At 34.5% G+C, this 27,872-nt stretch overlaps 1 protein-coding gene across 2 annotated transcripts in view; it reads left to right on the top strand.

Moving 5' to 3' along the window:
- The window catches only part of ZNF280C (zinc finger protein 280C), a 56,284-nt gene that overhangs the window by 9,201 nt on the left and 19,211 nt on the right, over positions 1-27,872 (top strand). For both annotated transcript variants that reach the window (XM_007180969.2, XM_057539017.1), the window contains exons 2-13: positions 1,026-1,071; positions 1,195-1,241; positions 5,782-5,928; positions 8,566-8,631; positions 8,731-8,867; positions 14,211-14,325; positions 17,234-17,404; positions 17,554-17,663; positions 19,234-19,454; positions 23,907-24,064; positions 24,753-24,853; positions 25,616-25,762. In XM_007180969.2, the coding sequence (XP_007181031.2) occupies positions 1,211-1,241; positions 5,782-5,928; positions 8,566-8,631; positions 8,731-8,867; positions 14,211-14,325; positions 17,234-17,404; positions 17,554-17,663; positions 19,234-19,454; positions 23,907-24,064; positions 24,753-24,853; positions 25,616-25,762 (1,404 nt within the window). In that variant the 5' untranslated portion in view covers positions 1,026-1,071; positions 1,195-1,210. The remainder of the gene's footprint in view (positions 1-1,025; positions 1,072-1,194; positions 1,242-5,781; positions 5,929-8,565; positions 8,632-8,730; positions 8,868-14,210; positions 14,326-17,233; positions 17,405-17,553; positions 17,664-19,233; positions 19,455-23,906; positions 24,065-24,752; positions 24,854-25,615; positions 25,763-27,872) is intronic.

Raw genomic sequence — 27,872 nt, 5'->3', positions numbered from 1 at the left:
GAGTTCAGAGGTTTCAATAGCCAAACCTCAGAAATAGGGGAATTTACTTAAGTACAGAATTCACTAGAGATTCTTGTAATAGTAATTCAAACATTTATACCAGTAACTTCTTCTGGAGTTAAAGTCATTTTTTTCCTTTGATCTATTTCAGTCTAAATGATTTGGAATTGGAAAAAGCAAGAAAGCTTGCTTTTGCTACTCTGAGGATAAAGACAAATGTGGAAACTCAGTTAACTCTATTTATCTTAATACTTTAGATTATTGATGTTTAAGTTTTAACTTGTTTAAATAGCTGAAATAGTTTTTTAAGCATGTTTATCTTGTATGTAAAAAAATATGTATGTGCATGAGAATTCAGAACAGAAATTCCTGTTTTAGAGAAAGCAATTTAAATGCTTTTTTGAAAATGTTTAATATAACAGCTTTTTAAAAAGCCCAAAGAAACATAGACATTAGATTGTAAACTTCTGAAGGCAAGGACTATGATTTATTCATCTTAATTTTTTCCCTAGAACTGAGCACATTACATTGAGTACAGAAGGCAATGAGTAATTATTTTTAATGAGTTAATCTATGATAAAATGTATCCAACTAATTTTCTGTTCCTTTCAGTTAGCGTTGATAAACAAAAAAAACCTAAAAATTTCTTTGAATGTGTTTTTTTATAATATTAATTTATTTCTGAAATGTAAGGAACAACAGTTAAAGATTAATGTTAACTTAGCATTTCAAAATTCAGATTTACTAAAGCATGTATTACAGGGTGATTACTCATTTACAGAAGGATGTCTTTCAAAAACTATTTGTAATTTAATAATTTCAGATTTCTTCAAATAATAAATGCTTATTACATTCAGCATTTTATTTACGAAATTTGCATTCATTCAGGAATGAACCAGTTATGGAAAGTGAGTAGCATGTGTATATCAAACTCAACAGGTAAACTTTTTGTAGAGAAAAATATTTAATGTGTGTACATTTAATTTAACAAATCCACCCTAATAGTAAGTATCTTTATTTTATAGGGCAGAAAACTAAGACCTAACTTGCTACCTTGTCTGGAGTCACATGGTGAGTTTCTGGAGATTGCAATTAGACCCAAAGATTTCTGAATCCCAAGTATCATGTTTCAGTATATTTGGTGTTACTTAAAGTGACTCATAAAATTGATTGATGTCATGTGTTAATGCTTAGGTGACTCTGCAGCTTGATGGACAACAACAACCCTTTTCAACCAAAAAGTAAGTATTGCTGCTGCAAGTGATACTAGTGTACTTGGGTCTTGTACTGATAACCTTGCTTCATGAGAAAAGGTGAGAGAGACAGAGGTGGGCACGTTAAAAAAAACACACAAAAACACTTAAATTTTTTAAAGTAATACCATAGTAAAAAAGAACTACATACAATAAAAATGTCAGTAAAGTAGAAATGAAGTGTTTCTTCCTCATTTCCAGAGATAACTACTATTATCGGTTTGGTATACATAATCACAAACTTTTTTCTATGCATAGACAAAAAAATAAATTATTTCTAAATAAGATCATACTATATATGCTGTTATATGCCCTTAAAATTTTTTACTCAACCATCTATCTTGAATATATTGACAGTGTCGGTACCCAGTTAAAAAGAATGAGGAAGACCTGTGTATCAACATGGCATTAAGACCATGGTATTAACGTAGATATAAATTTCTTTATTATCAGTATACATGGGTCTCTCATTTTTTTAAATTTGGCATTGCCTGACTTTGCCTAGTTCCTTAGCCCTTAGATTACCATACGTTAAGTGCATACTGCATATCTAGTAGACTACTGTGTGTAAAAGGAAATGTAAAGGAAGAAGAAAATATGTCCTTTACTCTCAAGGAGCTTACTTTGGAGTTACACATGTACAGTTAAGACACATTAAGAAATAGTAGTTTGAGATTATATATAGTGTATTCTGAATTGCCTGGCATAGGCTGTCAGTGTAGTAAAAGGTGGAAGAAAAACAGGGTCTAATAGTTTATCGAGGAGTTACAATTAAACCAAGAGTTGGGAAGGAGTAGGGAATTAATATTTTGTTGAGTATTGCTTGAAGTTAGATACTTCATACAGCTTTTCCCTAAATCTACATTACCACTTCTATTAGGTAGATATTACACCCATATTTTAGGTGAGGAAACAGATTCAAGTAATTTCTCCAGAGTTACATTAGAAATGGTGCAATGAAGATTTGAACTATTCAATTTGATGTCAAGTCCATGCTCTTTCTACTATACTTGAATAATATGGACAGTATAAGGTAAGGAGGAAGGGTATTTTAGATGGAAAAAACAGTACAAATGAGGGCTCTGAGGGACAAAATATGCAAATGCTAAACTATGAATTACACTCTTAATTATTTCACTTAGAGCATGCTGTATATATTTTTTTAAGTAAGGTTTAGAAAAGAGATCAGTTCTTAAAATTGGTTACATTTGGGAGGGTGGAAGATTTTTTTATTTTGTTTTATGTTAGGTGAACTACTAAGCATTAAACAACACTATGCTAAGAAATTATTTGTATAGAAGGGGAAACTACATTTTAAAAATTTGTTAGAAAATAGCACCAATTTATTAAACTGTTTCTTTTGTATGCCATCCCCAAATCATTATATTCACATAGTACCTTTTAATTTTGAGTCAAAAGTAGAAATGACATTGTTTTAATCTAGTAAAATTACCTTTAGAAATTATTTAATTTAAAAGATAAATTTTAGGTATCATTGTCTAATAAAAAAAGGATATTATTGTCTAAGTAAGCCAGAACTCTAGAGTTATTATTTTGTTTTGTTTTTATTTTTTCAAAGTTGTTACCCCATCCACATCTCACTCCATATATCTAGTGCCACTTATATCCATCTTCATTGCTATTATTTTAATTTGGGTGCATTTTTAAAAATAATACATAGTTTAAAAAAGACAATCAGAAGTTTATACGTTGCATACCCACAGATTCTTGAAAAGTGAGAGAGCAAGCAAGAGAGAGGTGTGCGTGTGTTTTGGGCCTATGTACTCCCTGTTTTTTCAAGGCATCCACTTTGAATAGTTTAGCTGTTTTTCTAATAATTAGTTTCATATTTCTAAATTTTTGAAATATGTACTGCTGTCTCTTGAATCATCAGTTTTTGCCATTATCTAATGATTTTTCCATTAAGGAATAGGAGGATTTTAGTTTTCGTACACTTAACCACCCCCCGCAAGCACCTCCCAATGTAGTTATATCTCAATTTTTGGTTAAATCATATTTGATGTTTTTATTGTGATGACTATAACAAATATTGTTTGCTGATGAGCATAGTATTGATACGATGGTAATAATATATTATGGATACATTTCCTTTTTCTTTTTTTTTTAATATATCCAGCAATTTAAATTTTTTGGTTTTTAAAATTTGCTAAATTTTATTAAAATTTATAGCCAAGTCTTCTCACACCCTTCTGTAGCCTCTTAAGTTGATTTTCTATGTGGTAAAACTTGTCAGGTAATCTAACAATTTGATTGTTAATCTGTGTGTGTGTGTGTGTGTGTGGTCTCCTAGAGACATTTCTCCTGGGAGTAATGGTCGTCTCTACTCTGGCTGGTTGCTCTCTAGACCTGTTGAACAGCTATTGTCCTGGGACTTCCCTTTGTCTTTGTATTGTGTGAATGTCATGTTTTCTGCGTTCTGTGTCTTCCTCCTTAAGTCTCATATTTTGATGGGGTCCTAAGAAAGAAAGGGTGAATGGGAGGTAAATTTTGTGTGATGTTGCTGGTCTTTTTTTTTTTAAAGGTTATGTTTTTACTTATTTATTTATTTTATTCATTATTTATTTTTGGCTGCGTTGGATCTTCGTTGCTGCGCATGGGCTTTCTCTAGTCATGGAGAGCGGGGGCTACGCTTCGTTGCAGTGCGCTGGCTTCTCACTGTGGTGGCTTCTCTTGTTGCAGAGCACGGGCTCTAGACGCACTGGCTTCAGTAGTTGTGGCACGCAGTCTCAGTATTTGTGGTGCACGGGCTTATTTGCTCCGTGGCATGTGGGATCTTCTCGGACCAGGGCTCGAGCCTGTGTCCCCTGCATTGGCAGGCGGATTCTTAACCACTGCACCCCCAGGGAAGTCCCACTGGTCTTTATTCTTGATGAAAGAATATGTAACTTCATGCTTGACGAAAATCTTGGCTGGGTATAGAATTCTAAATTGAAAATTATTTTTACTAAGACTTTTGAAATCATTATTCCAACTTTCTTCTCTCCCTCTCTCTCTCTCTCAGATTTTAGGATATTCTCTTTATTTCCAGCATTCTGAAATTTCATGATTTGTCCATCTACTGTAGGTTGTTTTCTTGATCATTGTGCTTGGTGCTGGTGGGCCCTTTCAATCTGGAGATTTATGTCCTTTAGAACTGGGAATTTTTCTTACATTTTTCCTTTGATTATATCCACTTTTTTCTCTGTTCTTTTCTGGGCCTTTATTACGTGAGTTGTACCTTTGAAATTGATTTTATAACAAACTTGTCTTTATTTAGTATATGTATACTTTTTGACTTTTAGTTCCACTTATGGGCTGTTTACTCAACTTTGGCATTTTATTTTTCTTTACTGAATTTTGGCTATTTTATTTTTAATCTTTTTGCTTTGTGAATATTACTTTTTATAATGTTCCTGTCTTATCTCTTTAAAAATGCTAATTACAGTCTCTAATGTTTTCTCTTGTCCTCTGTATTATCTGTGTTTTCTTTAATATCTTTTGGTCCGTTTTATTACTTTGGTCTTTCACATTGGAGATTTTAGTCATATTTCTGGGGCTTATTGGGTGTCTATCCATATTTAAGAATGAGGCACTAAAATGCTTCCTGGTAGCTCTATGTGATTGGTCAGCACCTGTAGGCTGGTGGTATCCACAGTATGTTCTTTACTTAGTTTCTTCAGGTGAGAAATGCGTAATCTGCTCTGGGATGGAATAAGCCTCACTTAATTATCCTATTTTCGTTCCAGCATCTCATCCCTGCCTTGTCCTGTGCCTGGTATCCCTGAATCTGGTTCAGTTTTTCTAGCATATCTCCCACCTGTTGCTTCTTATTCTCAGTTTATCTCCCTTTTGTTAATACAGAAGTTTGTGGGGGGGTTTTCAGATAATAGGTACAGTCCTTTTCATGGATATAATCATATTCTAGTCATAAAACTGAAACTCGGGCTTCCCTGGTGGCGCAGTGGTTGGGAGTCTGCCTGCTAATGCGGGGGACACGGGTTCGAGCCCTGGTCTGGGGGGATCCCACATGCCGTGGAGCAACTGGGCCCGTGAGCCACAACTACTGAGCCTGCGCGTCTGGAGCCTGTGCTCCGCAACAAGAGAGGCCGCGACGGTGAGAGGCCTGCACACCGCGATGAAGAGTGGCCCCCGCTCGCCACAACTGGAGAGAGCCCTCGCACAGAAACGAGGACCCAACACAGGCAAAAATAAATAAATAAATAAATAAATAAGTAAAAATAATTTAAAAAAAAAACAAACTCACTTTGATTGGATTTGATTGTTCCTAAAATTTATTAGCCACTGTAAATAACTACTGTCATCCATTATCTATCTAGCTAGATTAATTTTACTAGTTTAGATACTAGAGGTTGAGTTCCAAGTTTCATACTTCTGTTACCATTTACTGACAAATATCAGTTCAGTAATTGCTATCAGAATATTAAAGTGCATCTTAAATATCGTACTATGTATTGCAAAAAAAAGTATTTAAAAAAATAAAATTTGATTCTCTCTTTTTGAAAATTAGGTAATCCCAAAATGGCAGAACTGTTCATGGAATGTGAAGAAGAAGAGCTGGAACCATGGCAGAAGAAAGTAGAAGGAATTCAGGATGAAGATGATGATGAGCTGATCTTTGTTGGAGAGATACAAAGTTCAAAACCAGCCATTTCAAGTAAGCATTCACTTTCAGTGAAGCAAAGTTTTATAAGATGTTGCTTCTAATGGAAAACCTGGGCCTGTCTTATATGTCCTTGTTACTCTATAAGGATCTGGAGGTGAGAGAGAGAGAGCATAGAGGTCAGTAAGAATTTGTGAGAATCAGAGGGAGAATGTGGTTGGAGAGTTGAATAAGGAGGTGTGAGAGGTAAAAATATCATATGAGAGAAAAGGAAAATGTTAACTAAATTACCTAAAGGTTAAGATTACCTAACAACATTGTAGGCTTTTTGAGATTAGCAATCATAATTTTATTGGAGCCAAGTAGCCTATTTACTTGTTTATTTGTTAATTTTTCTTTTTTCCCCTTAAGCCCAAATGTACCCGGAAAAGGAAGTGTTGGAATGCTTTGCTTAAAATATCAGACTACTAAATAAGTTTGTGTTAGTCTCTGATGGAGTTTCTTACACCCAGGCAAGTGCCTCATCAGTGTCATCTTGACTCATGGCTACAAAAATAAAAAGGTGCTGGTCTGTGCACCAACATGGCCGGTAGCTTCTGGCCGCACCCATCTTTCAGCAACTCCTGATGACTGTGTATTCATGAAGAATATACAGTGGCCTGATCTTCAGCTACTATATTGGGATGATGCAGGCAGTCAGCACACTTAATCCTTAATCCACACTTTCTAGGAGAATATGTCCAGTACCTTTGTGGATTTCTGGTAGAGTAATTAGACTTGACATTGTTATAATGTTAAAGTGAAGATATTAATGATACTTGTTAAGATGTCCAATCAGAAATGTGTAAAATGCAGAGGAACAATATACTGAGTTTCAGCGGAGAATGAAGAAACAGATTCTTTCTCATTATACTTACTTTTGTTAAGCCAGGAGAATTTACCAAAGAATGTAGCCAGCATACCAGTGTTTTCTTACTTACTATGGCAGTGCATAATAGTGTAGTTTAGAGAAAAGTTTGTAACTTTCTGAAAGCTTAGTTCTTACTTCTCTTGACTCTAAACTTAGAATAGCACTTCTATTCAGTTTTATAAAAGGTAGAATAATTTAATTCGTTTAATTCTCGGTATCACTTCCTGTGGCAAATTGAGAGATGCTAAGTGGAGTGCCACTTCAAAGAAGTAGGCATGTTGGCATATTTGCTGCTGATAGAGGAACAGAATATTATATTCTCTTAATGTTTCCTAGTCACTGTGATTATTTTTATACTGAAATATTGCCATATTTCAATATTATTCAAATCATCTTATTGAAAGCATGACAGTTCACATTGGATTTATATCAGTTATAGATGACTAGTACTCAACTAGAATAATGTGTATTAGTTTTTTTAATATCCATTTTTTAAAATTAATTTATTTGTTTATTTTTGGCTGCATTGGGTCTTCATTGCTGCGTGCGGACTTTCTCTAGTTGCAGTGAGCGGGGGCTACTCTTCATTGCGGTGCGCAGGCTTCTCATTGCAGTGGCTTCTCTTGTGCAGCACGGGCTCTAGGCGTGCAGGCTTCAGTAGTTGTGGCACACGGGCTTAGTAGTTGTGGCTCGTGGGCTCTAGAGTGTAGGTTCCATAGTTGTAGTGCACGGGCTTAGTTGCTCCGCGGCATGTGGGATCTTCTAGGATCAGGGCTCGAACCCTTATCCTCTGCATTGGCAGGCGGATTCTTAACCACTGCACCACCAGGGAAGTCCTGTATTAGTTTTAAGTGATTCTGTCAGAAAGAAAATTGACCCCAGTGAAATTTCTTTTCTAAATAACTCAAAATTTAAATGATTTTATTGATGTTTTATGTGTGAGCCATAAAATATTTTAGCATATGGAACATGAGCTAAATATTTAAAAAGAACCACTATAAGAGGGGGGATAAAAACTTGTGTTTGATACACTGCAGTCACCAAAAAGCACTATAGGAATAGCTCTTTAATGGCTTGGGTAAATACTTACCTTGAATTTCTGAACGAAAACAATACCAAGTTGTTTGAATGAGCAGATTTTTCTCCTAGAAGACTTCTGTAGCGCTTAGTCAGAAACCCTACTTCTGTGTGACCCTTTACTTTATAGAATTATTTTATGAGATCTGGTTCTTTTCTACTAGGAGGGGAAAAAGGAAATTTTCTCATGTCTTATGGGATTTTTTTGTCTGCTTTGTATCTTCTTCTGATTAGCAATTTTCCAAATTTTCATTTGATTTCTCAATAACCTAGAAGTTATGGGTTCACATGGGTATAAGAGTGAGCAATATTAAACTGACCCAGAAGGTCATGTCAGGCTCAAATTGACTTTTGGTGTAGTAAGTAGATATGAGATACTTTTGTAAACTCTAGATTCAATTTAGTCTGCAGTCTCTGATGGTATCCCTTTCAGAAGTCAAGAGTAATGGTACAGATAATCCATCAGCTTGCCCATAATGAAACTTCCAGGCTTTTAAGGGTGTGCATGTGGCATGGAGATTGGGGAAGGGCTTGATTTCCAGTCACAGTAACCCAAGTCTATATACAACCCTGTCACCATTAAGAGAAAAAAATATACTTCAACTATTGGTTATATATGGATATATTTTTGGAAAGTTTTTTCTATTATCTTAATATATATTTCATTCAAATAAAAATTTTTTAAATAAATATAATTTTTACAGATATTTTGAACAGAGGTAATCCCAGCTCATCTTCAAAGGAAATAGAGATTGAGACAGTCAGTCAAGGTATAGTATCATTGTATTATTTTAATTTTAAAGTGAAATATTTTGACAAAATTGGTTGTGTAGAGAAATATTCAATATTTGTGTAATTTTAAAATACAGATGTTACTGATGATTTCACGCCTACAAGTGAACACTACAAAGACCCGACATCAGATCCAGTGGCTGCCTTGCCTAGATTTCATCCTGAATCTAAATCTTCACGTAGCCCTGCTATTGTTCAGGACATGTCTAAACCTGTAAGTGTTTCTAAAACTACAGAATTAGATCAGGGACACAGTGGATATTATAATACCCAGTCAGAATTGTGGACTGTCATAGCTAGTCACCATCCCAGTAGAAACATAATCACTATCAGAAAATGTCACCATCTTCAAAGTGAGAGAGTGGCATGGACATATATACACTACCAAACGTAAAACAGATAGCTAGTGGGAAGCAGCCGCATAGCACAGGGAGATCAGCTCGGTGCTTTGTGACCACCTAGAGGAGTGGGATAGGGAGGGTGGGAGGGAGGGAGATGCAAGAGGGAAGAGATATGGGGACATATGTATATGTATAACTGATTCACTTTGTTATAAAGCAGAAACTGACACACCATTGTAAAGCAATTATACTCTAATAAAGATGTTAAAAAAAGGAGCAAGGGAAAGTGGAAGGGCTATTATAAACAAAGAGTCTGTGATTGGGAGATTGGGATTGACACATATATACCATTTTTTTTAACATCTTTATTAGAGTAGAAAAAAAGAAAAAAAAAGGAAAAAGAAAATGTCACCATCTTTATGATGGCTCAGCCAATACCCAGAAAAATAGCTGCAGGAACTAACTATCCAACCTGTCAATAAATCAAATTAAATAGGTGTAATATTGAATTAAATTAAATAGGTGTAATATTGAAAACTATGCTATCTAAAGGTGAGTAAAAAAGTATAATCAGTAATGAATATTGCATAATGGCAAAATTCTTAAGACAGTAAACTGAACCAGGTATTCTTAATTGGGAAGATTTTTCCAAGGTCATTATTGCTGTTTATTTTGAAAACATACTTTCATAGTTTAGTTTTTAAAACTTTTAACAGAAATAATAGATAATGGTAATATTTAACATTTGTTAGTCTGTCAACATGGGTAAGTCTTATTTCTAGATGCTATATATAAATTAATCTCTTTTAATTCTTATGACTTTCTTTTGAGGTAAGCGCAGTTATTTCCCCCATTTTGTAGTTGAGGAAACTGAGGCTCAGAGAGTCTAAATGATTCACTCAAGGCCACACAGCTGGTAATGATGGATCTGGGATTTCAGTCCAGGTTAGCCCAGAGTGTTTTAAAATATGCACATACACACATCCATACATACATTTAAGTATGTGCTTTTAAAAACAGAAGCATTGCCTTGGAGCAGTGGTGTATTTCACAGACCATTGGGGTTCCCTGAGACTCTCAGTAGTCTGTGAGGTCAAAACCATTGTCATACTAACCCTAAGACGTTTTCCCTTTTCACTCTGTTAACATTTGCACTAGTGGTACAAAGGCAATGGAGGATGAAACTGCTGGTGCCTTAATATGAGTCAAGGCAGTGCCACCCAACTAACTGTACTAGTAGTTTTTGTATTGGTGGCCACCAAACACTCACAGTAGAGAAATTTCACTTTCACTTAAGAATATTCTTGAAGAAGTAATAAATTGTTTCTAATTTTATTAACTTTCAACCCTTGAATACACTTGTTTTTAAATATTCTGTGTGACGAAATGGCTAGTATGCATCATAAAGCATTTCTGTATCTGCAGTATAAAGTTTTTCTTGAGGAAAAGCACTTGTGAGATTGAACTGCAAGCTGAACTAGCTGATTTTTTTTAAATAGAATGCCATTTTTACTTGAAAGGATGACTGACAAAGCACCATGGAGTAATTATTTATTGCTGCTTAACAATAGTACCACAAACTTAGAAGCTTAAAGCAATATATACTTATTATTTCATGGTTTCTGTGAGTCTGGAGTCAGGGTATGGCTTAACTGGGTCCTCTGCTGGGCCAGGCTGCAATCAAGGTGTCAGGCAGAGCTGCAGTATCAGTTAATACTGCTCCCAAGCTCACATTGTTGTTGGCAGTATCCAGTTCTTTGTGGGTTGTCAGACTGAAGGTGTCAGTTCTTGCTGCTGTCAGCTGGAGACCGTCCTCAGTTCCTTGCCGTGTGGGCCTTCCTAACATGACTTGCTTGCTTCCTCAAAGCCAGCAAGGGAAAGATGGCCTATGTAACATAATCATGTACATCCTGTCACTTTTGCCATATTCTCTTGGTTAAAAGCAATCACAGGTCCCGTCCACACTCAAGGGGAGATTATACAAGTGTAAATATTAGGAGGAAATTATGGGAGCCACCTTTAGAGTCTATCTGCCACACACAGTTTTTCAGTACTCAGAAATATACAAAGCATGCCTATCATGGAAGAAAACTGATACTATTCTTGCCAATGATAAAATTTGAGCTTTCAAGCAAAAAATTCAATTTTGGAAAACCTATATCTGTATTCTGAAATTATTATCAATCATAATATGAGCCCTGGACTAATAGTCCAAGAAACCTGGATTGAAAATGAGACTTGAATGCTGATTCTGTCTTTGTTCCTAAGTAGAGCATTGTCACAACCTCTGTGGGCCTCACTTTCTTCATTTCTAAAATGAGAACCTTTACCCAGACCACTGGCTCTCAAACTTGGATTCTCTAAGTATCCACAGGCTGTTCTTAATGTTTTTATAAACTTAATAGGTGCACCTGATGATTGCAGGCTACAAGAAATGCAAAAATTATTTGATTTTAGCTGGAATCAGATTAACTCAGTGGTTTTCTCATACTGTAATAAGCTGTTTGGCATTTAGGAAAAACAAACCAGGGAATTCCCTGGCAGTCCAGTGGTTAGGACTCGGCGCTTTCACTGCGGTGGGCCCAGGTTCAATCCCTGGTCGGGGAACTAAGATCCCACAAGCCATGCGGTGAGGCCAAAAAAAGGGGGGGAAAAAAAGGAAAAACAAACCAAAAAAACAATAAAGGAAACATCATTATTTAAATACAGATAGATGAAAATCATTCCTATGTTGGACCCAGGGAAGAAGAATAATAAGGAGGAGGGATATCTTTCGTGTTAGGAAAGTTAGAAACTAGAGCTCATCCAAACTCAGAATTTTGTTTCTGTGGGCATGGTTGTTTAATCAAAGTTACTCAATCAGGTTCCCAATCCTAGGGAGTTTTTTAAAAATAGAGATTTTTGTCAGTTGGTCTTGGGTGAGACCTGGGCATAATAGATTAAAACAGAAAAATCTCCAGGTGATTCTATTATGCAGCCACAGTTGAGGATGACATATATTCTCAAATGAATTGAGAATCCTATGTTAGGGAATTTTCTCTGAAATTCTAAACTTTTTAAGTTTAAGAATTCTCTTTAACCTCAATAACTCTTTTCGGCAGGCAGGGACATAATTATTATTACCCGTTTTAAAGTAAGTGTGATATAGCTTAAGGCACAGGCTTCGTAATAAGGCCGACCTTTGTTCTAATTCCAGCTTCATCATCAATAACAAGCTGGGTTGTACTGGGAACCTTACTTAACCATACTTAACTTTAGCTTACCTATTTATAAAATGGGAGATCATATTAGGTCTTCATTAGTACTGCTGTGACAACTTCTTAATAGAATACATGTAGTACAGATCTTCTTTGACTTATGATGGGGTTACATCCTGATAAACACATCGTAAGTTGAAAATATCATAAGTTAAAAATGCATTTAATACACTTAACCTACCAAACATCATAACTTAGCCTAGCCTATGTTAAACGTGCTCAGAACACTTACATTAGCCTGTAGTTGGGCAAAATCATCTAATACAAAGCCTATGTTATAATAACGTGTTGAATATCTCATGTAATTTATTGAATACTGTACTGAAAGTGAAAAACAGAATGGTTGTAAGTATATTGATTGCTTACCCTCGTGATCACGTGGCTGACTGGGAGCTGTGGCTTGCTGCCACTGCCCAGTATCGAACCACATATCACTAGCCTGAGAAAAGATCAAAATTCGAAGTATGGTTTCTGCTGAATGCGTATGGCTTTCACAACATCGTAATGTGGAAAATCGTAAGTTGAACCATCGTAGGTCTGGGACCATGGGTACTGTGAAAGAGGCAAGTACATTTTAAATAGACAGTAATTGGTGGCTATTATTTCAGTTGCAAAGGAATAACTTGAATCTCATAAGTGACTTACCCAAGGTTCCATAGTTAAATAAATGGACAAGTCTTCCGAATCCCAGTCTATCACCTTTTGTACCTTACCATTGTATTTGGTATCTTTCTGAACTACTTTATGAGATATTAAAAAATCCCAATTGGAGAATTATTTTAACAAGTTATTTGTTTAATAATGTATCTGCTCTCTGAAACGGTGGTACTTAATTGACCAGAGTTATCACCTAGGAAAGGATTTAAAGTGTTAAGTTTGTTTGGAGGAACTTCTGTTAAAGAACTATTTGGGGAATTGCTAGTGAATATTTTCCATTTTTAAGTGCAAATATTTGGAGAAAATATTTACCTCGTAGTTAGATTGTGCTTGGTTACAATTAAGTCATATAGCTATTATTGATTTTATATAATACATGGTGTAAGGCTCAAATGCAGAAATCTGCCTGTTAATGCCTCAAATTCTAGGAATAGAATGGTTTGTGTCACTTCGATATCTGTCTCCATAACTTCTTAACAAGTCTCTGTCAACAGAAAACTTAGTAGCAAAGTAAAATTCTTAATACCTGATTGTCTCTCAACTTGAAAGCACAAAACATGCAAGCAGGATCCTTATATTCCCATGATAAAGGTAATATGTATGGGGTTTGGTGCGGAGCGGGGCAGGGGTTGAAAAGAAACGGAAGAGAATTTTGTTTTCTGCAGATGGTTAGTATGGTATATAGAGTATATCAATCAGGACTATATTTTATACACAGATGTCTGGTCCTCTTTTTTTCACTGAACTTTATATTAGAAACATTTCTTTGTCATTGGCTGTTTCTGAAAAACTTAATGTTGCATGATAGTCTATTACTTAGTTTATTTAACCATTCCACCATTGTTGGACATACAGGTTTTAAATTTTTGCTATTATAAATAATTCTCCATTAAATATTTTCATTTCCTTAGCATAAATTCTTGGAAATGGACTATTTAGAATAATTGGATCAAAGGATATGAACTTTTTAAAGCCCTTGATAGATACTCCCAAAATTTTCTTGCAGAAAAGTTGTACCAAAATATAACCTCTACTTTGCTAGTAATATTATCATTATTTTTAAATGTTAACTGTTTATTTAAAACTAACTTTAGATTTTCAGAAAAATTACAAAAATAATCCAGAGAGTTCTCATGTACCCTTTACCTAGTAGATGCTGATTTTGACAGCAAGTAATAAATATCTTTGTGTTTTATAACTTATTAGTAATTGAATCATTAAGGTTATCTTTATAGTATTGACATACAGTTAAATTTACCTTTATAAAACTTTGTAAAACAAAATAATTGTAACTTATTACAGGATTTTACAAAGAATTCATCACAAGATGAATTGGATTATTCTTCAGATTCAGTGTTCGACTTCACCCAGGTTACAATACCACTATCCCAAGATGGATCAACAGCTTATATAGAAGGTTTGGTTTGGCAGTTTTTATAAATATAATAAAAAGAGACTTGATGAATATACATATACGATGGATTTCTATTTTGAAGCCTGTATCTTCATGCTGTGTTTTTCATATGTTGTAAAATGGAAGCTAATCGTTCCTGAATGCCTTTCTTGGGTGATTTTATATAAAATCGTATTTCATGGTAGAATATTTTATTTCTTTTTATTAAGTTGGCGAACATATTCTTTGAGCTCATTCTAACTTGGAGCCAGCCATGCACTGAAAAATCTTAATATAATTTCTGTGAGTCAGGGAAGTCCCCTGATACCCTAATACTATGGTTTAAAAAAAAAGTATTAATTACTTGGTAATTAGTATGAGAAAAAGTGCATGGTTATAGTTGATTTCTTAATAGGCTAGAGTCTTTCTATCGAAATTAATGTTGTAGATGTGATAGTTAAATATGGTTATAGAGTAGTAGTATAAAATGGCAATACTAAAGAAATAAGTGATTTGCACATAGTAACTACTCAGTAAATATCCATTGAAGGAATAATGAAAATTTCCAATTAAAGAAGAATTAACAATTCTTTGATTGTATACCATAACAAAGTTCTTCATTAACCTGAAATAGTATGCCATGAAGGAGTTTTATCTAGTTGAAAAATTCCCTGTTACCAAAGCAATTATTGTTTCTATGTTAGCAAATTTGATGTATTTCACTAACTGGAGAAAGGTACACAAAAATTTTTGTGAATATTTAAATTGTTTACTAACAAATTAGTATATATTTACAAAACCAAAATAGAAAGAAATTTATAGCAATATGTGCGCCAAAAACATTTTCCCTTGATAATACTTGGTTTGATAATCACTTATCTAGGCGCCACTTATCTAGTGAGTAAAATAACCAAGAACCAAAATAAATAAGAAGATGAAATAGATGTCTGAAATCTGATTTTGTAATGCTGCACACAGTCTTTATTCATAGAAAAAATCTGAATTCTTGAAGCTTCCACTCTCTCTCTCTCTAAGTTGTTACACTGCAAAGAGTGGAACTTTGCCCTGATGGTAAATAAGGTTATAGTTGATTAGGAAGATGTAGGCTTGAGCCTCTATTCTAAATATTTTTGTAGCCTTTATTAAATCACCTAACCTCTTTACACCTCAATTTTCTCATATTATTAAAATAGATATTTTTATTTTTCTCACGTAATGCATTCATTTTCTAGACCTGAAATCAGCCATTTAGCTATATAATTTTTATTCTTGCTCTGTTTATCTCAGGGCTTTTTTGAGGCTCAAATGAGATAAGTGAGAAGTGAAAAATTCATTAAAACTTTAGAAGACTTGACAATAAACATTGTTAGCATGATAATTAGGAATAATAATATGTACTGTATGTTCAGAAGCATGATTAATGGACTCCTGTCTAGGATGATCATAAGATCTTGGAGACGGCTGGATTTGAACTTGATTTTGAAGAAGGAGAATGGGGTTTCTATTGGCACTGTTGAGGATAGCGAACAGCACAAGCCAAAGGCAACACAGATAAATAAGTTGAAGAATCAGAATTTAAAGCTATTGAGCTCAGAGTGATTTTATTTAACTTGGAGATTTATGCATGCTTAAAAAATTATATATAAAACAGCCTATTAGATAACTAGTTGCCTAGTCCAAAATACCAGCACTCATTGGTTGTTCAGTTAACCTAAGCAACTGAGAAGAATGTTAGTGTGATTACACAGAAATCAGTCCCAAGTGTCTGCAATATAGCTGTCAGTAATCATGTGCTTGAAGATGGAAAAAAATCATTTCTGTGTTATCTCAAAGAATGAAACGCAGATTTGACAGAGGAGCCCACTGGTGTAATACTCTTATTTTCCTGGCATATATCTATTCTGCTTCTATTAGTATACAGTTGGGAGCATTAAAACATGTGCAGTTTTAGAATCTTTATCACAAAGTACAATTGTGTGTTATTTTCAAAAGGGACTTTTTCTGGGTCTGGTTATAGCCTAAATAGCCCCACTTCTCTTGCAAATACCCTGAATTGCATAATTCTTTAGCCTTTAAGGTGATGGTTTTCAAACTTAAAACTATTTTTAGCAATGAAATCTCTATTCAAACAAAATATGTAAAAGTCTCATTTTTTTTTTTAAAGTAAAATGAGAATTTCTCTATCTGACATGCCCACTGAATTCCCTAAAACAGAACCATTAGGCTCAGGGGAACATAGTTTGAAAGCCATCATACTAACTCCAAACCTTTTCATATGAATAAGTGAGGTATTGTCATTCAAGATATTTAAGATTAGTTGTTTCTACTTTGCATGTAGGAATTAAATAGATAATTTAAACTACCCATCAGATTGTTAAGTGGGAAAAGAACCAGCTTGGTTTTCCATTAGATATCTTAGGATATTTTTTAAAGTATCTTAAGGAGTTTCTCTAAATTTTTAGATTAGAATATAAATTGTTTTTGTTCACAAGCTCAAATGCATTTAAGCATCTGAAGAGAAATTCATTTTTTGGAACTGAGCTTTTAGAGTATTCTCTCTGCTGCCTTTTTTTTTTTGGCGGGGGGTGGGGACCTGGGTTTTTTTGGTCTGACTTCTTTCATGATAACCTATTTATATATTAATTTGAAAGCATCTTTAGAATTTTCTTGCATAAAAAGTTTATTTCATGAATTGTTCAAACTGTGTAGTCCATAATGGCTATATGTGCAGTTTCTTTCTACCTATTGATCATATAAATTTTGGTCATTCTTCATTGTCAGTTGTATGATATGGTAATTCAATTATATTACCTTTATCTCCAAAGTATTCTTACTTAATTTTTAAATGTAAGGCCATTTTAGTAGCATTTGTAAGCAATACTCTATACTAAAGCAATTTCAAATATCTTTCCCACTATTTTAATCATTGTAGGTGTGGATGAAACTCCGCCTATAATAGAACGTTCTTCTGTTTCTAAAGTAGACACTGTTACTTCAAAAAAGCCAAAGACCAGCGAAAGAGTTTCTGACATAAATCCTTGTGCTTCATTGTCTTTAACTAACTCTCCTTCAGTGACATCCTCCCATGTCTTGCTATCAAAAGGTAAATATGAATCTGGCGTATAAAAAAGAAATTGTGTTATTTATACATAAATTTCAGAAATTGTGATCAAGTTTAAAACTGTTATTACTGGTTGGGTTTAAGGTTAAAAAAGGAGAATTTGACTCATAAAACTCCTTAATTTATTTTAGGTACAAATACCTCACCAAGTCTCCATAAAGCTCGACCACCTTTTCTAAGATCTTGTCCAAAGTGCAATGTTCAGTTCAGTCTTTTGGATCCTTTGAAATATCACATGAAGGTAAAACTTTTTCAAAATTTGATTTTTAAAAATATTCACAAATCTCTGAAAATATTAATATTAAAATATTAAGGATTGATATATATAGTAAATGCTAGTTTATCCAGGTATTTAGATAAGAAATCTTCTCATTGGTATTTTCATATAACTTAAGTAAAAATTGATACTCATAATGATTAACTTTATAAGAGATTTTAAAATCCTTCCCAATCATTAAATTATTAAAATTAAGTTTACAAACACTACATATTATATTTTAATTTTTAATGAAATAATATATTAATCAGAATATTTTATTGACTAGGTCATGCCATTCTTCAAACTTCTTGGAAAGCAGGCATTTTATTAGGTGCTTAATCTTTCATGTAACTTAATTCCTTTTTTTTACGTTATTTTTTGTCCATGGTGATATATGCATGTCACATTACTCAATGAAAATCTTAGCCTTGCATTTTAATTTTTAGCACTTAGACATAAACAACTAATGGAGCATTTCATATGAAATGATAATTTTAACTCAATCCAGAATATAGTATGTGTAGTTGTTATAAATTAATTCTAGATTTATATTGGTGTAAGAAGCTCTTGAAATTAGGTTTTAGGTAATTTTCAAAGTACTAATGAAAATATTTAAAAATATTTTAGTAGATACTACAGTGTCCTTTGTGTCTGTGGAAAGATAGTCCGTATTCTTTTTGTATGCCCAGTATAAATGGCAGGAAGCGGGGAAGGAGGCAAGAAAAAAGGTAGTGTAGAATATATGCAGGAAACAAGGGATGAGAAGAATGCAAGGTAAAGAAAACTATTTAGTAAAAGTTATTGCTCACTATTTCAAAGATTGGCAATTTTTTCATTGAAATTCAGCATTTTACAAAAAAATGTAGAAAGAAAAGGAGCATCCTAGAATTCCAATTACAGTCTCTTTATTCTTGGGCAAAACTGTATTTGATCTATCACTATTTCCATCTCCCTGAGTGTGACTTCTGTTAACTGGACTTTGGGCTTTGGTTTTAAAAGTAAGAAGTAACTTCTACAATGCTTTCAGGTTTCCTATTTATGTAATATTGTATAGAGATACACAATCAAGTGATGTTTTTATGTTTTGCATCATAGAGAAAAGAAAGGAATGAGTTTGTTAGTTATCTTTAGTTTATTTAATTTGGAGGTAATTATAGTCACATGATTCAAAAAGTATAAGAAGGAATACAGTGAAAAATCTCACCCCGACTCCTGTTTGCCTAGTTCTCAATACAACTCACAAAGGAATCATTTTTTATTAACTTGTTTTGTATCCTCTTTGATTTTCTTTGTGCATATACAGGCACACGTGAATGTTCTTATTTTCCATCTATTAATATACACAAATCATAGCATGTTATATATACTTCTGCACCTGGAGAAAGTGACAGACTTTTTCTAAAATGTAGCTTTTATTTATTGTTTGTGATTAAAACTGTGTGAGACTGTCTTTCCACATGAGCTGGCCCTAGTTATAAACACAGAATCATTTTTTGATGTCTAATTTTTAAAAGAAATATAAATAAGGCTTGTATTTTTTTTTCTCTTTCAGCGTTGTTGTCCAGACATGGTAAATGCATTTTTGGAAATGAGTAAAGTAGAACTTTCCAGTACTGAAGATAAAAATGAGACTGGTGCAGAGAAAGGAAAATTGGTTATGTTAGTTAGTGACTTTTACTATGGAAGACATGAAGGAGCTGTTGATGTGGAACAGAAGACTTATACAACATTTAAATGCTTCAGTTGCTTGAAAGTTCTTAAAAATAATATTAGGTATGTAAATACTTATTTCTATTTCTATTTGAAAATTGGGATGCTACAGATGTAAATATTGTATTTCTTTTTCTGTGCCATCCTAGATAAGCAATTTTAACTTTCTGCTAAGAATAAAGGCAGATTTTCATGTTGAAAAGCTTTTATCTTTTCTTGTATTTTTAGGAGTTTGACACTTGGATCCACTTTAGTTGTATGTATTTCAGATAGCTTAAGAAAGGACAAAATTTATTTTAAGCTAGGGGAAAATCATTCTTTTCTCTGTATTTATCATTGAACTAGGAATTTCCATGAGATATTTTTATTTTTTAACTGCTTCTGAATCTTATTTTTCCTATCACAAGAAGAACCACTTTATCCAATTTTACCTCCACCATGTTTGTCTTATTTAATGTTCTTTTTTTTTTTAATAAATTTATTTATTTCTTTATTTATTGGAGGCGTTGGGTTTTTGTTGAGGTGCACGGGCTTCTCATTGCAGTGGCTTCTCTTGTTGTGGAGCGTGGGCTCTAGGTGCACGGGCTTCAGTAGTTGTGGCACGTGGGCTCAGTAGTTGTGGCACATGGGCTCTAGAGCACAGGCTCAGTAGTTGTGGCACACAGGCTTAGTTGCTCCGTGGCATGTGGGATCTTCCCGGACCAGGGCTCGAACCCATGTCCCCTGCATTGGCAGGCGGATTCTTAACCAGTGCACCACCAGGGAAGTCCCTTAATGTTCTCTTTTACAATTCATATTTATAATTTTAGTACATTTTCCTTACAGAAAAAGTGATTTTTTTGATCGTCTTCTTTAGAGAAGTGCCAGTTCTTTCTTTTTTTTTTTTTAATTTATTATTTATTTTTGGCTGTGTTGGGTCTTTGTTGCTGCAGGCGGGCTTTCTCTAGTTGCGGCGAGCGGGGTCTACTCTTCGTTGCGGTGTGCGGGCTTCTCATTGCAGTGGCTTCTCTTGTTGCGGAACACCGGCTCTAGGCGCGCGGGCTTCAGTGGTTGTGGCTCGCGGGCTCTAGAGCGCAGGCTCAGTAGTTGTGGCGTACGGGCTTAGTTGCTCCGTGGCATGTGGGATCTTCCCGGACCAGGGCTCGAACCCATGTCCCCTGCATTGGCAGGCGGATTCTTAACCAGTGCGCCACCAGGGAAGCCCAGAAGTACCAGTTCTATGCAACATGTCTGCTTTGATTTTATAATTTAACACATTTTCAAAGTAGAGATTTAATTCTCAATGGAATTCTGAGGAGTTATACATGTATGCTTCAAATTTTAGGAACTTATACTTTGCAGTCTTTGAGTTATATGGCATATTACATATCTATCATCCTAAGTGAGATATAACAAGAACAAAGTAACGAGACATATTGATTGGTATTTTTTAATTGGCTATATAGCCTGACATTGTTTTTCCAATATTTTATTATAAAAAATTTCAGATAGTCAGCAAAGTTGAGAAAATTTTACAGTGAACATCTCTATATATTTACCACCTCAATTCTACCATTAATATTTTACTCTACTTGCGTTACTACATATCTATTTATCCATAGACCCATCTGAGTTTTTTATACTTTTCAGAGTAAATTGCAGACATCAATGCACTTCCCTTAGGTGAGATACATATATGTATATGTATGTCTGTACCTATATTGTGACACATACATGCTTATAAACTTTTAAAAATATTTACCCTTGAAAAACCATCATTTATAACTAGCATTCTTAAACATTCTATAGATAGGTCATTTCTAAGCTCAGCATTTATTTTTTCTGGTGAATTCTTGGGTCCAAAATGAAGTACATAGAAAAACACTGAAATACACTGTAATATAAGCCTAAAACAATTGTGAATGCTACCTTTATGGTAGCGTTTTATAGTTTTCAGAGACCTTTCACTTATATTATTCATATGAGTTTTCACACTTCTTTACCTCCTTTTATCAAGCCCTACCAGCCATCAATTGCTAATGGTCCCAGTAGCTTAACAGAAGAGAAATTGTTATTTGCGATATAACACTGAAACAACGTTACGATAAAACTCTGTGACTCAAAAACAGAGTAGAACAGTGGTTACCAGGGATGGGGGAATTGGGGATATGTTATTTAGGGGTACAAACTTGCAACTTCTTATAGATAAATAAGTCCTGGAGATCTAATGCACAGCATAATGGTTATAGACAACAATACTGTGTTATAAACTTCAAAGTTGCTAAGAGACTAGATCTTAATTATTCCCACCATAAAAAAAGAAATGATAATTATCTGATGTGATAAAGGTGTTAGTTTATGCTACTGTGGTAATCATATTGCAATATATAAATTATCAAATCGATATACACCTTAAACTTATACAGTGTTATGTGTCAATTATGTCGCAATAAAAATAAAATAATGCCAAAAAACACACCCAACTCTGAGACCTCATTCCATATTATCATTCTTATAGTAAAATACATCAGAAAAGGGACTTCCCTGGTGGCGCAGTGGTTGGGAATCCGCCTGCCAGTGTAGGGGACACGGGTTCGAGCCCTGGTCCGGGAGGATCCCACATGCTGCAGAGCAGCTGGGCCCATGCGCCACAACTGCTGAGCCTGCGCTCTGGAGCCCGCAAGCCACAACTGCTGAGCCCATGTGCCTAGAGCCCGCAGTGAGGGGCCTGCTCACTGCAACTAGAGAAAGCCCGCGCGCAGCAGCGAAGACCCAATGCAGCCAAAAAAAAAAAAAATCAGAAAATAGTGTTGATAAATTTCGTAAAATGCATAGAAAAGTGGTTCACTAGTTAAGTTCCTTGTTATACTTAAATATTATGTATATGATATTAGAAGTTCTTCCAGCATTAGCTTTTTGGCTTTTCTTTAAGATTAGCCCACTTAATATTAAGCATGAAATTTTCTTTGTTTTTTTGTTTTCATTTCAAAAGACTGGCTACAGATTTCTAGATTATCAGAATATCTAGAAATTTTAAACTAACCATGTTTTGTAATACCTAGGAATTTTGTGGCATTTTGACATACTGTTTAGTAAATGAAACCGGAACAGTAAACACTGAATAACCGAAGATGCTATATGTGTTAAATAACATTTTACCTTAATGGTAAAAACTAGGATGGAAAACTGATGGTTTTAAGGGATGGTAGATGCTAATAGCTCAAGATTTCTCCTCTCAGCCCTGTCAACATATTGTAGTATATTTTTCCCTACAGTGAGTGTCACCAAAACCAGTTAGGGTTATTTTATTTTGAGAATAGCCTTGTGAGGGGTTTCCTTTTTTCCACATCTCCATCTACTGGTTTAAGAAGTGTGAGCTGCTGATGGGGGCAGGGTAATAACTGAGAGATAGCTAGTTGGTTAACAGATTATTTTATACAAATAAATTTTACTAAAGTTGTGAGCTGAAAGGTTAATGGCTCGTGACCTTTATATGTAAATATTTAGGCAAGACTAGGATTTTTAAATAGATTTAATAGAGATGATGTTAAAATGAAAGGAGAAAAAACGATATTTCACAGTGTACCATAAGCAGCTCTAAAGAGAAGTGGTGTTTTGAAGGTGTGAAGAGATAAATGTTAAAGCCTCTGTAATAATTGCTGCCTAGGTTGCTGACATTATTACTTCATTTCAAGATTATTTCCTTTAGGGACTCATAGTGACTAGCTATTAATATTTGACCCAGACTTGAGATTGTAATTTTGATTAAATAACTTTACGTTGAAATTCAGTAGAACATTTCAGTAAGCCGTTTGAAATAGATATGCCTGTTTATATTGTACTCTCTGCCATTAAAGGTCATAGTTCCTTCTCATAAGAAGCCTTTTAGGGAATCTGACATAGCAGAATGTAGAACTGAAAAATGGACTGTGCTACAAAGGGCACAGTCTGCGAGTTAAAATGAACTGTTTGTGCTAACAGTAAACCTGTATCATTAAATAAAACAAAAGATTCTTGTAATTATAGGTATTAAAATTGCTATTACATGCATGTAGAAACCAAGGCACAAATAAAAATGCTAACAATTTGTCTTTTGAGCAGCTGAAAGCTATTTTATATCGCAAGGCCGTCAAAAGATTTCTGTCATGATTCTGTAGCTGCTCTTGGTGGTAGAGTTTCCTTTAAGTATTTTATTTTAAAATGTAAATAGTATTTCATGTATGGTAAAGAAGCCTGCTGTTTTTCTTTACAAAAAAATTTTAATCTGAAATAATGGTGAAGAAGCAAATTAGCAGTATTTCGTATTAACTATATTAATGGATTATTTTAAAACAAAGATGCAAAGAAGAATGTTTGCTGATGCACTTAATGAAAGTGATCATTTGAAGTGCACACTTTTCCAGAGGACTATATGGCTTTGGAGGTGTTATTGAGTCATACAACTGCGTTTTTAGCATTTAGGTTCAGATACTTATTTGTGAGATTTGTCTTTGGTTATAAATTTGAATATTTGCATCTGTTAACAATCATTTATAGGTTTATGAACCACATGAAACATCATTTGGAACTTGAGAAACAGAACACTGAGAGCTGGGAAAACCACACCACCTGCCAGCACTGCTACCGTCAGTATCCCACACCATTTCAGCTGCAGTGTCACATTGAGAGCACACACACTCCCCATGAGTTTTCTAGTAAGTCACAATTTTGTTAAAATCCTGAACATTAATGATTTTGATTATCTAACCTATGAAGAATCCTTAAGAATTCTGATGGAAAAAATAAGAATAAGAGATTTTGTAATTTGGGGGCAAAGTTGAAAGCATATTTTAACTTGTATAAACTTTTCAATAAAATTACTTACTAAAATTGAAGTCCCTCTTGTAAATTGAAGCTTCCTTGGCATAACTTATGCATTGTACGTAGGAAGTAAATTATAAAACTCAGATTCCCTGGTTTGCAAATATAAAATTAATGGTCTTCATTTACACTCTAATAAGAAAAGTAACTGCAGTGATAGTTAAAATCACAGAGTCTGGAGTTAGCTTGGATTCAAATCCCAGCTCTGCCTCTTAATACAGCTGTGAGATGTCAGTCAAGTTAATTAATCTTTCTGTGCCTCAGGTTCCTCATCGGAAAAATGGGGATAAAACTTAACAGTACAGCTCTCAGTGATGGTATGAGAATGAAACAAGCTAATACTAAGCAAAGTCCTTAGAACAGCGTTACAAAATTAACCACTGTAGAATTGTTGGAACCACCATCACCACTGTTATTATTATTATTGTTATTATTACTTGTTGCTGTTGTTATGGATGTGCAAACTGAATCTTTGATTTATACATCCTTAAAATGATGTAATGTGTTTTTTTCCACTTTCAGCTATTTGTAAAATCTGTGAATTATCATTTGAAACAGAACAGACTCTTTTACAACATATGAAGGACACTCATAAACCCGGTGAAATGCCATATGTTTGCCAGGTACACACACATTTTATTGTGTATTTAGGTGTTTAATTTTCACATGCCATGAAATAGTATTGTTCTTTTGATTTTTTTTTAAATAAAAATGAGTTACTAAAATGAAGACCCTCTTCAATAGTTGAAACTCTTGGTTTAACTCATGTATGTGTGGATGGTGGGTTGGATTTGACCTGTGGGCCATAGTTTGCTGACCCCTCTACTAGACAAACAAAAAGCCCTGCTGGAGAAAGGCAAACATATTGACTTTCTTACCCTGTAGGGAAGAATATAGACGTGTTAGAGAAATAAATACTGTTAGTTACAGGGAACTCAACTAAAGGCTTTGGGGCCAGTATTTTTCCCGAATTTCAAGTGGTTCCCAGTAAGATAGCAAGATAAAGATAAATTGCCTCTGTTACAGCCTGGATGCTATTTAAAATCCAAAGAAGAGAATCCTCATTTGATGTAACAGGAAAAACTTTATAGGTCAAGAGGTGTCAGACTTTGAAAATTCAAGTCAGGATGGGGGATAGTAGATCTGAAAAGAAGGGAATCTACTGATGTTTAGGAATATATCCCTAAACTTTGAAAGACAACTTTTCTGCTTCAGAGATTATCTGTATTACTTGCAGTATCAGGATCCTTGGTTGTATAGGCAGCAGAGCTGAATTAGTAGTACATCATGTTACTCTAAACAAATGACTTATTGTTGCTACTTTGATATAATTGCATACCGTTTATAAATTTTCAAGTTAAATTAAATCTTCTTTATATTTCTAGGTTTGCCAGTTTAGATCATCAACATTTTCTGATGTAGAAACTCATTTTAGAGCATCCCATGAAAATACTAAGAACTTGCTGTGTCCATTTTGCCTCAAAGTTAGTAGAATGGCAACCCCCTACATGAATCATTACATGAAGCATCAGGTGAGATTTAGCAGTTCTTATTTGTTCATTTTGTCTTAGTGTAAAGGTTATATATATAAACTTAGAACATTGGTTAGATTTGTTCTAGAAGGAAAGCAAAGTTGTTCCAAATGACACCATTAATTTATAATTTATGCTGAAATACTTGTGAAACTTCCACTTCTTTTCTTTGTCTGCTTCCTGGTGATGATGAGGCTCATGGATAGCGAAAATTCTGAAAGGTAGGTACAAATAGGAGCCTAGTGTGGAGGGGAAGAGGAAAGATGAGTGGAATATTTACATTGGACATTTCAAGGGTTTAAGAGTGGTGAGAATGGGAATGATTTTAAAGAGCAGGGGAAAGGATAAGTTTGAACTAAGGAAGATAAGATTGAGGATTCACAATCTTTTGTTTTCCTCTCTCTTCAAACTTTATCTCCACTTTCTAGTCCACCTTTTTTTTTTTTTTTTTTTTGGCCCCACGGCTTGTGGATCCTAGTTCCCTGACCAGTGGAAGCGCAGAGTCCTAACCACTGGCCCGCCAGGGAATTCCCTAGCCCACTTTTTATTATGAGAAGACATGTGATTGTCATCAGTGATCCAGGATGGTCTCTTGTAGCAGCCAGTGCAGTGACAAAGGAAACAGCAATGACACATTTCTAGATATGTGAACTATGCCAAAGAACAGTGTTTAGGTTATAACTTGTTTCTTAGATGACTTTTACCAGTTCTGCTTTTGTAATTTCTGGAATATCAGTACTAGTGCTTGCACCTTTCCCTTGAATTTTCATTTTATGCTTGCTGGTTCTTTTCCTGACACAATTAGACCATCCTTTATTTGGGCTGAAAACTTGATAGAACAGTGAGCCTATTCTTGAGTGCTTGAAAGAGCAGTCATACATTTGCCAAAATCAGAAGTCAGTGAATTTACTGAATCTGATTATGTAATCAAGTTTTGCCTCCTCACTGATTAGCTCATTACATTTCCTTATTATTGAATGCGTTATCATGGCCATTTTATTCAGCACTTGTGCTAACATTGCTTTCAGTTCCAGTCATTATATAATCATGAAATCAACTTATAGTTGTTAATTGGAAAAAATCATAAATATAGAATATCCAAATACATTCAAGATCACCTGTGTTATGGCAACATGCTTATTTTTTTATCCTGGTATGTCACCTCACTGTTAAACTCTGGCAAAATCTTTCTATTCTAGAGTTTCCCCCATGTTCCATCAGATGTCAAATAGATGTTCTACTCTAAAATTGTTCCTGGAAAAAGAAATTCAGTAAATGGCTGCACTTACAAAATGAATATTTTTTTGTTTATTTTTTAATAGGATTTTTCAGAGCTTTTAACATGGTAAAACATGCTTAAAAGATCATAAATCTCCAAGCAAGTGATATTGTATATGTTGTTCCCAAAACTTATTTGACCATTGAATCCTTTATTTGCACAGTACATATTAAGATTTCTTGAGGAATAGAGTTTTTGAAACACTGATCTTGGTGCTCTATATTTCATCTTTTAACCTTTGATTTTGAAAGAAAGAACGAGATATAAAGCAGTAGCTCTATTTTATTATGAAGCTTTTAATGTAATTCTTTCTCTTGTGCTTTACTAAGCTCCAGAGTGAGGTGTAGATGTGGAGGGAGTAATAGATGCTTAGAAAGGTAAGAAAGAGACGGATGGGCTTGCTATGTGGACTGTGTCTCCTAAATGGTCTAACCTGATCTGTAGTCACTCTTGCTGCCGTGAGTTGTATGTCTTAACTTGCCACATATATAGGAAAGCGTTAACCCAGCGGGTCTGAGTTGCTCAAATCATGCACATTTTCAGAAGAGTCTGCTTGCATAACTAGCCCTTGGCTAACTCTGGAAACTGAGCCTTTGTTATTAATTGATGAGTGTTTTACACGCCTGGAACCTTGAGCCATGTGGTACCAGCTTTTCTAGATCTTGTGCAAAAATATGATTATGGTGAACGCCTGCTTTTCTTCTGGAGTCTGAAGATTTGGTGACTGAACCCCATGAAAAACCTGGGCTCTTAGACTCAAAGAGAGTTTCCCTGGAAAACAAAATAAAACAACACAAAACAAAACCAAAAAACTTCATACCTGTTGCTGCA

This window comes from Balaenoptera acutorostrata, chromosome X (genome assembly GCF_949987535.1).
Source record: "Balaenoptera acutorostrata chromosome X, mBalAcu1.1, whole genome shotgun sequence".
NCBI classification, from domain to species: domain Eukaryota; kingdom Metazoa; phylum Chordata; class Mammalia; order Artiodactyla; family Balaenopteridae; genus Balaenoptera; species Balaenoptera acutorostrata.
Note: the sequence above shows the minus strand (reverse complement) of the source record. Positions and strands in the feature narration are given on the sequence as shown.